The sequence below is a fragment of the Calliopsis andreniformis genome, chromosome 10, assembly GCF_051401765.1.
Source record: "Calliopsis andreniformis isolate RMS-2024a chromosome 10, iyCalAndr_principal, whole genome shotgun sequence".
Classification (NCBI taxonomy): Eukaryota; Metazoa; Arthropoda; class Insecta; order Hymenoptera; family Andrenidae; genus Calliopsis; species Calliopsis andreniformis.
Window position 1 is genome coordinate 21325917 of NC_135071.1, and position 14079 is coordinate 21339995.

Consider the following 14079-nt stretch of genomic DNA (forward strand, 5'->3'; position numbering starts at 1 on the left):
ATTCGATGTGTACATACATATATACACACATGCAAGTAACACTTTTAAATAATACATTTTTGTCTTATATCAAATTCAATTTGATTATCGATAACGTGTCGATTGGACAGCGACATATGTTTGCAACGAGATTGTGCGATTCGTGCGTCAAAATATCACTAGTGTGTATTGGCCCTAAGCGACGATCTCATTGTAAAGAATCAGAGAAGTACCAATCTGAAATTAGCTACGTTCAATTGTGGGCAGGCAGCTTGGAAAAATATTAAGCGAACTCAGTCGAAAATATTGTTTTTTAAATCGATAGTGGAGAAATTCGAAGCCAAAGGAACATGCGAGCACGACACGCGAAAAGAAGAGATTTATTTTTCCAAGACGTGTTTGTAGTCAGTTAATGTTCGTGATTCATGCGTATGGAGCGAGCCGTTGTAAATGATCTATCGTTCGCCGAGTATCGAGCAGTATCGAGTTTGTCGTGTAGAATGGAAATTCGTGCTTTCATGATCTGAATTGCGCTATGCCTTCAGAGAAACTGAAAACACGCTGACAATAACATTCGCGTCTTCGAACACCGACGATATTCATGTGCGACTTTTTCTTTTTCCCTTCCAACATTGTTTCGCAAAGAATTTAGTTTGTTGACAGCAGTGGCACACCATCTTTCTTTTCTCCCTTTTCCGTTTTATCTTCGCTCGATTTTCTTACACTTCTTTCGTACGCACGTTTATTAGCCTTTCCAGTTTCAACCCTTAAGCATCGTATCCCTCCATTTTTATCTACCGGGTAAAAGGAGACCATTCTGTTTTTCCTCTCACTCTTCTTCTAACTCTCTCTTTCCTCTCCTCTCCTCTCCTCTCCTCTCCTCTCCTCTCCTCTCCTCTCCTCTCCTCTCCTCTCCTCTCCTCTCCTCTCCTCTCCTCTCCTCTCCTCTCCTCTCCTCTCCTGTCCTCTCCTCTCCTCTCCTCTCCTCTCCTCTCCCCACCCGTCCCCGCATCTTCACTCCTCTCCTTTTCACTCCCCTCCATTGAGCCACTCATTTTCTCCCCCTCTTTCCAAAGGCATCATGCATTTTTCTTTCCTTTACTAAATGTACATGATAACAAGACAATTTTCGGTTCTCCTGCACATCGTGAACGTGGATGAATAGTGATTGCGTTTTACGTGCGGTGGCCGATCATCATCGGCTATTCTGCCTCCTCGTACATTATATGAACGTGAATGCTTTCTGCGTTTAACTGGTGTCAATGTACACACGGTGTAACGTTATCGTAGCATTAGTGGCCAGAAAGTGTTTCTGAAGGAAAGAAAATCTCTCGAATCCACAAACAAATTTCGACATGATGAAGAGCAGTGGTATGCTTAAGAAGGAAGGCAAAATGCGCATACGTGCTTTTCCGGTGAGTGATAACTCAATAATTTGTTTGTCTCTTAACTGCTCTCTTTATTTTTTATTTCCTCGTCGTTTCTTATATCCTCCAAATCTCTACTCCTTTCCTTCAGCTTCTTATTATCTCTAGTCCCTTTGTTCGTTCATTCCTCATCATTTTCTACATGTAGTCTTTCATCATTCAAATTTATATACACATGCATATGCACATGTACGAATGATACATATCATCCCTGCACACATATTTTTTTAACCTATTCATGTTCTTTTGAATAATATGTCAACATAAAAATTAAGTCCTATTCCGGTTTGCTGTAATTGATATTATGAATGCACTGTTTTTGTCACATAATTTTATCTATTCTAAGTCAAAATGTGTCATTCTAAGTCAAAATGTGTTGTTCCGTCACATGTACATATTTATATATGGATAAACTTTTGTGGAACTGTACCTGAAATTATAGTCTTTTTTTATCTTTTATACTTTAAGTGTCACTTTTAGTATTATTTCATGCTATTCTATAATTGATAAGAATGCATTGGCAAATAATGCATAGATAAAAGAAGCAGTTGCTATAGTGGCATAAAAGAAAAGCATTGAAATATAAGTATTTTAATGTTATTGTGTTTATTGACAAATTTCAGCTTGTTCTGTCACTAAAATTTGAAATCTAAGTTATGATCATTATTAGCCACTAAATTCACCATTGTAAAATTATTTTGCTTCTGAACCAGACAATAATTATGATATTAACATATAATTGAAAAAGATTAGAATATCTGAACTGTCATAACAAACATTTGCATGTCTTCCCATGGTCAAACGACTATATGTCATTTAATGGAAAATAATATTGTATCATTTATATACTTTGGTTATTTGATATGTCAAAAAAAGATCATACAACATGCATTAAACGATTAGTGTTGGTATTTCTATTATCTTTATATGAATAGTGCAAAATATACAACGCGTACATCTGTAAGGGATAAAACAATGTTACTTCACCAATGTTATTTACATATTCTTATTAGTAAATTCACGGTTACAATTCTGTTGTACAAAGGAGACAGCATAAGAAAAATTTATCCAGAGAAGAAAAGGATTATGGCCCAACAGCAAAACCAGCGAAAGGAGAGCAATGCATCAAACTTAAATACCTTTGTAATTTATAATAGTTTGGGAGTTAACATTCTTGTACAATATATTTCTTGACAATAGTGGCTTATTCATAATATTAATTATCTTTTAATCAAATTGGCAATATTGTTGGTAATCCAAGCAATCTTTTAGCTTCCCATTTAAAGAGAAATCAGAAACCATTCATTTAATTTTACAATTTTATAATAGAGACTATATTTACTTTTTAGACAACGATGGATGAAAAGTACGTAGAAGGTATTTGGGCCTTACTAAAGAATGCCATTCAGGAAATTCAGAAAAAAAATAATTCTGGTCTTAGTTTTGAAGAATTATATCGGAATGCATATACTATGGTTCTTCACAAATATGGGGAACGTTTGTATACAGGATTAAAAGAAGTTGTAACGCATCATCTTGAGAACAAAGTACGCGAAGATGTATTACGATCTCTCCACAATAATTTTCTGCAAACACTGAACCAAGCATGGAACGACCATCAAACATCAATGGTGATGATTAGAGATATACTAATGTATATGGATAGAGTATATGTGCAACAGCATGATGTAGACAATGTGTATAATTTGGGACTTATCATATTTAGAGATCAGGTAATTTTTGCAAGTTTATAATGATAGTAAATTTTCAACTGATTGCTAGAAAGAATAAACTATAGTTAACTCTATTGTTTAGGTCGTCAGATATGGATGTGTTAGAGATCATTTACGAGAGACTTTATTAGGAATGGTAGCAAGAGAAAGAAGAGGAGAAGTAGTAGATCGCATTGCAATAAAAAATGCCTGCCAAATGTTAATGTTACTTGGCATTAACAGCCGTCAGGTTTACGAAGAAGACTTTGAAAGGCCTTTTCTACAACAAAGTGCTGAATTTTATAGAGTGAGAACAATTTCTCTGTATACATATTTTTTCTATATGACACTCTAGTTTCATATAACTTCTATACAATTCCATGCTTGGTAATATTGTTTATTATTATATTCCTTTCAGATGGAATCTCAAAAATTTTTGGCAGAAAATAGTGCATCGGTATACATAAAAAAAGTTGAGGCTAGAATTTGCGAAGAATCCGAAAGAGCAAAGCATTATTTAGATGAATCTACCGAACCAAGAATAGTGGAAGTGATAGAGGAAGAATTAATTAAAATTCACATGAAAACTATTGTTGAGGTACACAATATTTCGTGAAATCATTCATTTCGATAATACGTAATTGTAAATTCCTCTAAATGTATTATAACTCTTCTTTATTTACAGATGGAAAATAGTGGTGTGGTGCACATGCTCAAAAATCAGAAAACTGAAGATCTCGGTTGTATGTATAAATTATTTTCGAGAGTTTCGGATGGATTGCGTACGATGTGCGATTGTGTCTCGCAATTCCTCAAAGAGCAAGGTCGTGCCATGGTTCAAGAAGAACACGAATCAACAACAAATGCTGTTCTTTTTATTCAGAATTTGTTGGATCTAAAAGATCGCTTTGATCATTTTCTCCATTACTCGTTTAACAATGACAAAAATTACAAACAAATGATAGCGTCCGACTTTGCGTACTTTCTTAATTTAAATACAAAAAGCCCAGAGTATCTTTCGCTCTTCATTGACGACAAGCTGAAAAAAGGTGTTAAAGGGGTTAGTTTTGTTAACTGTATTTCTATAAATAAGTTTTCATGGTAGGTAATACACGGAAATTTTAACAAAGAAAACGAAAGCTTATGTGAAATACAAATTGCGCTTCCTGCTTTTTTGCTTCAGTAATTGGAAATAGCATGCAAGTAATCCTTAAAAACAAACTTTTTTCAATACGTTTCAGATGACAGAACAGGAAATTGAAGGCATTTTGGACAAAGCTATGGTTCTGTTCCGATTTCTTCAAGAAAAAGACGTATTTGAACGATACTATAAGCAGCACTTAGCCAAACGTCTTCTATTAAACAAATCGGTATCCGACGACAGCGAGAAAAATATGATATCTAAACTTAAGGTAGCCTTTTTGTTTTATTAATTATTTTTCTTATTGCACAATATAACGTTTCAATGGTTTGAATAATTGCAGACTGAGTGTGGGTGCCAGTTTACATCGAAATTGGAAGGCATGTTCAAGGACATAACAGTTAGTAATACCATCATGGAGGAATTCAAAGATCATGTACTTACGTCTAATGTAAGTTTTATACTCACTAGAGTGTAGTGATTTAAAAAAATGTAAATTTTCTTCTTTTTTTTCTTCTTCTTTTTCTTTTTTGTGTCGTAGACAAATTTACACGGTGTGGACATAAGCGTAAGAGTTTTAACAACCGGTTTCTGGCCAACGCAATCGACTACTCCAAAGTGCAGTATGCCAACTGCTCCACGAGATGCCTTCGATGCTTTTCGTCGTTTCTATCTTGCTAAACACAGCGGTCGACAGTTGACGTTACAGCCACAATTAGGTCAGTTAAACAATATTACTTATTTTCTACTCTTTGCTATGTCATTTCTGTGTTATATGTTTCCTTTTGTAATTCACTAATACGCAATAACTTTTCTGTTAGGCTCCGCTGATTTAAATGCCGTATTTCATGGACCACGAAGAGAAGAAAGTACTTGTGGTGGTTTAGACACACCGTCCTCTTCTAGTTCTATCGGGAATGGAAGCGATAGCACTAATGGTAGTCACTTGAGCCAACGTAGTAGCAGTTGCGGAAACGCAAGAAAACACATAATACAAGTATCAACGTATCAAATGTGCGTTCTCATGCTTTTCAACAAACGAGATAAATTGACATACGAGGTCAGTTCAGTTTGATAGTTTTCAATCATGAATTTCTCTTTATACGATTCAAATATTTATTAATTGCTCACAATTATCTGTGCAATATATGAAACATTGCGTAGGAAATTCAAGGTGAAACCGATATTCCAGAGAGAGACTTGGTTAGAGCATTACAATCTCTCGCGATGGGTAAAGCTACGCAAAGAGTGTTGCTAAAACATCCTCGAACAAAGGAAATAGAACCGTTACATTGTTTCTGTGTTAACGATAGTTTTACTAGTAAATTACATAGGTATTTACATAAGTTTTACAGATCGATTACATAAATATTTGCATAAAAATCACTTTGAGTATTGGCATTATTCTTCAACCTTATATAGAGTGAAGATCCAAACAGTGGCAGCGAAAGGCGAATCGGAACCTGAAAGAAGGGAAACCCGTAACAAAGTCGATGAGGATAGAAAACACGAGATAGAAGCGGCAATCGTCCGTATTATGAAAGACCGGAAACGTATGCCTGTATGTAATACAATTCTTATGTTTATAATTATTCAAGTGTTTCAATTTGTTTAACCTTTGCGTATCTTTCATTTCAGCACAACATTCTTGTAACAGAAGTAACAGAGCAATTAAGGAGACGATTCCTGCCTTCGCCAGTAATAATTAAAAAACGTATCGAAGGTCTAATCGAACGCGAATATTTGGCACGTACACCTGAAGATAGGTACGTACAAACAATTTTTTCATAATTGCCATACTTTAGAGTTATTATACAACGTATTCACTTGAAATCAACAATTTCACCCTGTTTCTTTCATTACAGGAAGGTGTATACATATGTTGCTTAATGCTCGAATTCAAATGTTGGATCTGTACAAACAATGTAAGTAATTTGTAATAATACGTATTTCTACGTTAATCATCATAATTTGCCGATTAATTTGTAGTGCAGTGCCTCATCAGTTCTCATTAACTAGCTAGAACAGACCTGCACAACTGGATTCTCAAAAGCAGAAGCGTCTTAGATTGTTAATGAGCAGAGCCAAGAGCAAGTGACATCGCTAGTCACAAAAGAAAATAGCCGAACTATTACAGTATGCGTGTACACTCTTTATAGTTTGTTACTCTCAAAAGTATGATTTTCCGTATATTTCTTAAATGCTCTCTGCTCTTGCTTGCCGAACAATGCTCTTAGAAGCAACGACTTGTGCAGGACTGAACTAGAAAATTCTTCTCGCCGTTTATCATTTTACATTGGTATAATTAAGATTATTCCGATGATTGAGGTATTCTACATCAACAGCTGCATCACTGCAATGCTGCAGGATAAACATTATTGATAGGTTACATTCCATTGGTTATCGCTAATCTTTTAAAATCAAACATTCTCTTTGGTATTTTAGAGTTTTGATAAAGTATCGTTTTGCTTTGCGTGATACTGTTGAACACGGTGCACGGAGATATATTCCGTTCAACAAATCATCTGAAATATAAAAGTGGAAACTTAGAAAGAAAATAATCGGGTATTGAATAAAAATGATGATATAAAATAATAAAAGAATTGATGTTGATTGCCTCAAGATTTAAAAACAAAAAATGACAGATATGTTTGATAATTGACCAGTTTGGTGGAAAAGGTTGACGTATAAACGAAAGCTTTAAACGTTATATTCTCAAGTTTACATGTTTAAAATTATGTTCAGTGATATCAATGTTACAGCTTTTTCCGACACTATTGCGTTTCAATTATAAGCGACTATACAGAAACGCGTAAAAACATAGGCTATAATAGAAAATACTGTAATTTAGATTCAAGCTCATTGAGTTGAAAAGACGTTTCTTAAACAATAAACTAAAGAGAAAACTATAATTCTTTAAAAAAAGTATAATATACACCGATCTTATAATGATTAAGGAATTTTTCTACACACTCGTAAAACTGTGATTGTCCTACCTATGATCATATATACAACAAACCATCTGAATATACCATGAACTTCGTAAAAGAATATTGACGTTGAACCATGAATTTTATTTACATTTACGGTTATCTATTGTGTGTGTACATAAGTAGCATGAATGTATCTCGTAAGAATATATTTGCCTCATTTTCAATGTTTGAACACTTTATTTCAATTACATTTTCTATGCCTTGTACAAAACTTCGAACTAATATCTATTAATATTACATTTTTACCTTTGCTTAAAAATAAAATTCGATGAAATTTCGTAAATAATGATTCTTTTATGTCAATCGCAATTGAAAGTTAAATAAAAATGTTATGGAATACTATACAAACAGAACTTTTTTTTTTTTTTTTTTTTTTTTTTTTTTTTTTTTTTTTATTCTTATTAGTGCTTTAGTTCTGTACAATTTCCACCTCTTCCACCTAGCTCATCAATTATTTCGTTGCTGTTGAATTTCATTTCAGTTCTTCGTTAAACCGCAGAATATTTATTATAGTATACCAAAAGTGGAATCTACAAATCTGTAACAGTCACGGAATTTATTGATGGAATTAAAAAACGAAAGAGAATATGCGCGCATGAGCTTATACGACAAACGAAGAACTTAATAAAATGTGAACAAAGTTTTGATTAAAAAAAACTATCATTATGAGCTCATGTTTCTCAAGATATGGAAAACGCCATCGAAAGGCATCGTATTTTTATTTTCATTTATACCCTTATTTATTAATAGAGAGTTTTAATATTTAAACAAAAGGTTTTACACCTTTCTTACGTAAAAGTGGACGAGAAATAAAACTCTGTAAAAGCAGCCCTTAGTTTGGACGCGTTTTAAATACAGAATATGTCGTATTGATCATGTCTTAATTCTTCCCTGTTCCACATTTTTCTCACTTTTATAAGGTGGAGGTATATACTTATATTGATATGTACACATCTAAACAATGCTATAATAAATAAGGTAAGTTAACCAAGCAGCGTAAGCTGAATATTTTACTGGTGGGAAAAACTTAACTTATACTATGTGGCTCGTTACAATTATTGTTACCTTTTTTAGTATTTAATATATTAATGTTACATCAAAAACAGAGAATTAAAGCAGTACCATGAATTGTAATTATATAGCAGACACCGAGTTACAAATTAATGTATTGTTTTATATTAAAAGATGGAATCAAGCTACCAACACATACACTAAAGAACAGTATCATTTAACATTCAAATGCGATTACAATATCGGTACGAATCTCAATAATCATTAATTTATATACATTCATGAAGATCATTAGTATATCGATGTTTATAGATTCAATGAATATGTGTGAAACCTTTTAAACAGAAGAACCTAATATATTATGAGTGTGTATTATATATAATGTTTCAAAGTATTAAATGCATCATTCTGAAATGAACTCCACTGAATAAGAATAATATAGATCTTGTTGATTGTAAAGCAAAGATAGTACAGATGATTAATCCTTAAGCCTTTCAAAATCGTACGGCTTCCGTAACGATTTGAAATACAAATCGTCAAATTGTATACAATATCATTATAGTTAGTTTATTATAATTTACTCTGTTCTGAAAAGTTCGTTAATCATTCACTTTATAAACATTACAATTTGCATATATTCATTATCATTGTTGGTAGTTAACCAATACTGTACACATGTATCTCAACTTGTTTTCATGTAACAGATAAGTCTATATTGGTTTGAATTAAATTAGCTGACGGGCGGCAGGCATCATGGTGAGCAGAGCTAATTACTCGCAGTTATTCATTAGAAGACGACGATTCCCGCCTTTTTTCCGCGTGCTTTTTTGTGAATTCTTCAGCATTCTTTAAAAATTTTTTTCTATCTTTGAGAAACTCTTCAGCAACATCCGGCCTCAATGGATGCTCTGGTTCTGGATCATTTACTAATGCTATCAAAGCTTGTATGACTATAAATAAATTAAAACGTTATTGTTTATCCATACCAATAATAATGATAATAATAAATTCAAACTCAATTTCACCTTGATCTGTCCTAGTAGCTGGTTTCCAGTTTTCGATGCTTATAATTGGTAAACACACTTGTCCTTTTTCGTCTACATTGGGATGATATATTTTTGTTTTGAAGTGTATCCCTGGAGGCTTGAAAGGATATTCTGCAGGGAAGTTTATTTCAATACGAAACGCTCCTTTATTATATGGTGGATTATCCTAAAAATAAAGATATCGAAAACTAGATATTTCAGATTTTTATGGTCATAGTTTAGTAGTTAACTTTCGAGTTATATGAGTAACTATCTTTGAGCACTTTCAAATTTATAACGTTATATATGTGTGGAATTGTACATAACTATACAAGCAAAATTAGGTTAGGTTATAGTTCTGGATAAAAATAATTATGCTAAATTGTACCGGCAATATCAAGCCTTGCCAAGTAAGAATATTCGATTCGTCTACTTGAATATTTGTAAAATTTTTCATTGCCGAAGCTCTTAAATCACCGAGTTCCTGAAAAACAAAAAAAGATTAATCATTGTCAGAAAATACCACTACCAGTGTTAGGTGGCAATACGAGAGGATTCTTGCATCGAGTAATAGACTGTCTAACAACAATCTAAAAGAAATAGTGGTTGTCTGAACATATAAAGGAAAATACGATAACATTTACGAATAGTAGCAGAAGCATGTATCAACATCTCGTTATCGCGATGAAAAAGCCTTAATGTTATCCAAGAATAAGATGCCAGACAAATTGTTTAATTATCTACGTGATAAACATGCGGCACCTTTGGTCAATATTCCATTAACATTCTTCACGATCATTCCTAACCGACAAAAATTTCCAATTACCTTTTGCAATCTTTTCGTAGTTGCCATTTTGAAAATAAATTCCACTAAAAGTAGCAAAACTTGTCAAGTTCTTCAGTGATGGCCCTCGCAACTATTCTGTCCTTGAAAATACCCTAGTGTCCTTGGATAGAAATGCCGAAGCAACAAAATTCTACAAACGATCGCTCAATCGAATTTTCTTTCACACAGAACACTGCACTTTCGCATCAATGCGAATATAGGTATTTATTGTTAATTAAATGGATATGAATCGCTATCCGTTTACAGTCGTTTTTGTGATAAGTATGCGCGCGTGCGTATTTTTTATGTATGCACATTATGTTGTACATACATGCGCATGTATCTATGATGATGTATGCATATATATATATATATATATATATATACACACATCCATACACAACATTCGTGTGCATGCACACAGCAAATCTCAAACGAATATGTAAAAAAACAGTAATAGAGACAATGTTCGTTTTGCAAGCAGAATACTTACTTACATACGGGAACTAATCAAACGTTTGCACATGTGTCAAAAAATCGAAAAATGAGATTGAAATTTTCTGTAAATATGAATAAAAATGATCGTTTGTATCAGTTTCGAATCAATGACGCGAGAAATCACTAGCAGATTGATTTTTTACAGTATCGTGTGATTGCGTGTTTTTTTACATATCCCTGTCAGCTGTTATCACATTGCTGATTTCGCACGATATTTTTTATTGTAATCTCTGTATTGATTTCAATTAATAAACGTGAAGAATTTGTGCACCATGCCTAAAGAAAACATAAATCTACCAAGGGCTCCAAAAGACCTATGTTTTACAGAACTCGATTTTGTTCAGGTATCTATTTTTCAAATTAATATAGTCACCTAAACACCTCGAAATCAAATATTTCGTATTTTACAGGACAACTTTGACATTGATACGTTTCTTCAAGAACATCGAAAGAATACTAAATTGGAAACAATGAGGGATGATTTAGGAATTTATTTAAAATTATTGAGATCTGCAATGATCGATTTGATCAACAGAGATTATACGGATTTTGTAAATTTGTCTAGTAATCTAATTGGTTTGGATAAAGCTATTAATAATTTACAAATACCATTAGGCCAATTAAGAGAAGAAGTAATGGTAAGGTTAAAATAAGAGAATTCTTTATATTCTATCTTAATATATTGCTCCATTAATATCCAATTTTTTGTGCTACAGCAAGTTCGTCAAACTTTAGATGATGAGATTGCTACAATTTCTAATAATATAAACGAAAGTAAGAGAATTAAGGAGTATAAGCAAAGTTTGTTCAGTTTGCAACATATTTATAGATCATTGGACAAGTTGAAGTCTGTATTGTCTTTGAATACGTTTCTTGAAACTTCTGATAAGGTAGACATTCTAGAACAAGCTGCAGCTGAGTTTAATCAACTACAATTTCATATATCCAGATGTAAATTAGACATTATCAGCGATAAGGGAAAGGTACAAATATATTTTATGTAATTTAATTCATTTTACTTGCAATAAATAAGAAATGATTCTGCAATAGGACAAAGAACGACTTGAACATTCTTATATGACACATCTTAATGAATTTTTTTTGGCATGCATACAAGAAAAGAATTCTGCTTTATTAATTCGTTGTTTGAGAATTTATGTTACGCTTGATAAAATAATGGATGCAGAGGAGTTGGTAAAAAAAGAGGTTGTTAGTCCTTTAATCGACAGTTTAATGAATATAGAAAATTTACAAATTGATTTACTTGGTTTACAAAGCATATATAACAGATTGTTAAACATTTTAACTATAGAACTCAAACAACTTCTGGATATTACATTACATCTGAATAGGTGAATATTTTATGTTTTTTCTGATGCAACTAAATTTTGAATATTATCATGCACAATTATTTTCCAATTTTTATTTCAGACTTTCAGTAAAGGGTTTTAATTTTTTAGTAAACAGTTTTTGGATAGAAGTGGAAGAAAAAATTCAACAATATCTGAAATGTATATTTGCTCCTGGCGATCCAGTATTGTTTCATTCGGTAAGCGAATAAAAGAAATTATGTTTCGAATATTTGAATATTATAATAACCATAATGTTCTAAAATTTTAGAGATACATAGCAACATTAGAGTTTTTAGAGAAATTAGAAGCTGAGTGCGTTACTACGGATTCCTTGACTGCGTTAAAAGAAAATGCACAGTATAAAAATTTTCTTAAAAAATGGAATTTACCAGTATATTTTCAAATACGATTTCAAGAAATAGCTGGAGCTGTTGAAAGAACTTTAACGGAACCGATATCTCCAGCATCTATAAGAGGAAACTTGGAGATTCTTATAGAAAACGATTTCTCTCTTTATGCAACATATGTTCTATGGAATAATCTACAAAGAATTTGGGCTGATGATGTATATCTGTATCAACTTTTTCATCTGTAAATACCAAAATTTATAGTAAAAAAATAATTCTTAAGATAGTGGAATATTATAATCATTCATTGCTTCTTTATGTATAGATTTTGGAAATTCACTCTCCAGATGTGTGCTAGATTTCAAACATGGTCACAAACAATGCTTAAAGAAGTACAGTTTTCAATTTTTTCTCAAGTTATTTTGAATCAATATACTTTGCAACTAATCTAAAGTATTTTTATTTTTAATGCAAAGATCTGGCCAATAGAAAACGAAGTAGGCAATTTCAGTAAAGCAGAATATTCTACGAAGCTTAGTTTCCTAATATGTTTAGACACGGATATACAGAGGATTATAAAGATACTTCCTTCCCTTTTGGAGATAGTTAGATGGAAACTAAAGAAGCCGACTCAAACAGTAGTAAAATTATTAAAAGGTAACGTTGATTATCAATACCATCATTGTTTGAAATTATTTCTATGTTCATTTATAGATTCTCTCTGTGAAACCACGAAAAATTTAGAATCTATTTTACCAGAAATCACAAATGAAATCGTAAATGAACTTTTAAACCCATGTATAATACATTTGAAGCAAGTTAGCGACATACCAAGATTATTTAGGCGAACAAAGAGGGATGTACCAACAAAACCATGCGCTTATGTAAAAAATGCACTTGCTTTTCTCATTAGTTTTCACACAGATTATAACAAAGTAATACCAGAAAATGTTCGTTACTGGTTGATAACAGCGCTTTCTGTACTAACTGAACAGTAAGAAAGTAACAGGTTATAGTAAATATTAAATTTAAATTCTACATATGTTTTTTGTTATAAATTCTATAACAGTTATTTAGATTTCGTAACGGATGTATTGACGTCAGTACAAAAGACTGAAGAGAGTCTAAGAAGATTGAAAAAGATACGCGATAAGTCCACTGGTTCGTTTTCTTCAGATGTTCAAGGAATTAGTGACGATGAGAAGATACGCATTCAGTTGCAAGTTGATGTTCAATCCTACACTAATATGGTAGGATTTATTATTATCAACCTTCTCAGCATGGAAATTTTGGTTATTTCAAATTATCGCTTCTTGAAGCCTCATTGCACAGTAGAGTTATGAAAATACTATTAAGATGCAATTCCATTTAGAACCAAAAAATTGTGGGCGAGACTCTACTTCGAGTGCTTGGCGAACACAGCTCGTCAATGCAACTCGAGGGGCTAAATCTTTTTATCTATTATTACGTGAAAGTTATCACAATATGTACATTTGTTTTAGATCACTGAAATTGGGATTTCACTTTCAACTGTGCGTTACGTAGAAGAGCTGTTGCACGCGGTGGAAACAATATCAAAAAGATAATATCTTGTTTCTTTACGTAATACATATATGTTTTACACAAATTTATAATAATGAAATGAATTTACTTAATTGATATTTAATATATTTACATGAATATATTTATATTACACAAACAGTTCTTATACTCTATTCGCTCGATTGTAAAATGTACATTTCTCTCTCTCTCTCTCTCTCTCTCTCTC

General features: G+C 32.4%; 3 protein-coding genes across 11 annotated transcripts; 2 read left to right on the plus strand and 1 right to left on the minus strand.

Annotated features, from left to right (window-relative positions):
• The first annotated feature begins 843 nt into the window (after positions 1–843).
• On the plus strand, positions 844–9135 carry Cul3 (cullin 3). 6 transcript variants are annotated; one of them, XM_076386990.1, is made up of 14 exons: positions 844–1394; positions 2756–3139; positions 3222–3425; positions 3537–3716; positions 3804–4178; positions 4360–4530; positions 4603–4710; positions 4801–4978; positions 5081–5319; positions 5424–5593; positions 5682–5820; positions 5898–6025; positions 6125–6184; positions 8998–9135. In XM_076386990.1, exons 1-13 carry the CDS (start codon positions 1335–1337, stop codon positions 6147–6149), a joined length of 2361 nt encoding a protein of 786 aa, XP_076243105.1. In that variant the 5' UTR covers positions 844–1334; the 3' UTR covers positions 6150–6184; positions 8998–9135. The 6 variants fall into 6 exon arrangements, 5 of the variants coding, with proteins under 5 accessions (XP_076243105.1, XP_076243104.1, XP_076243103.1 ...); XM_076386989.1 differs by lacking the exon at positions 8998–9135 and adding an exon at positions 7734–8125; XM_076386988.1 differs by lacking the exon at positions 8998–9135 and adding an exon at positions 7766–8125.
• Positions 8859–10255, minus strand: Ubc10 (ubiquitin conjugating enzyme 10). The gene is made up of 4 exons (XM_076387012.1): positions 10115–10255; positions 9677–9772; positions 9289–9475; positions 8859–9213 (listed from the first exon to the last, which is right to left on the minus strand). Exons 1-4 carry the CDS (start codon positions 10139–10141, stop codon positions 9044–9046), a joined length of 480 nt encoding a protein of 159 aa, XP_076243127.1. The 5' UTR covers positions 10142–10255; the 3' UTR covers positions 8859–9043.
• Positions 10223–14042, plus strand: Cog2 (conserved oligomeric Golgi complex subunit 2). Of its 4 annotated transcripts, none has more exons than XM_076386994.1 (11): positions 10223–10335; positions 10873–10956; positions 11023–11250; positions 11329–11595; positions 11663–11964; positions 12044–12161; positions 12233–12555; positions 12637–12703; positions 12788–12968; positions 13026–13305; positions 13381–13992. In XM_076386994.1, the coding sequence occupies exons 2-11, from the start codon at positions 10885–10887 to the stop codon at positions 13652–13654; spliced, it is 2112 nt and encodes a 703-aa protein (XP_076243109.1). In that variant the 5' UTR covers positions 10223–10335; positions 10873–10884; the 3' UTR covers positions 13655–13992. The 4 variants fall into 4 exon arrangements, with proteins under 4 accessions (XP_076243109.1, XP_076243110.1, XP_076243108.1 ...); XM_076386995.1 differs by lacking the exon at positions 10223–10335 and having other exon boundaries at positions 10476–10956; positions 13381–13561; positions 13814–14042; XM_076386993.1 differs by lacking the exon at positions 10223–10335 and having other exon boundaries at positions 10476–10956.
• Positions 14043–14079: the final 37 nt, after the last annotated feature.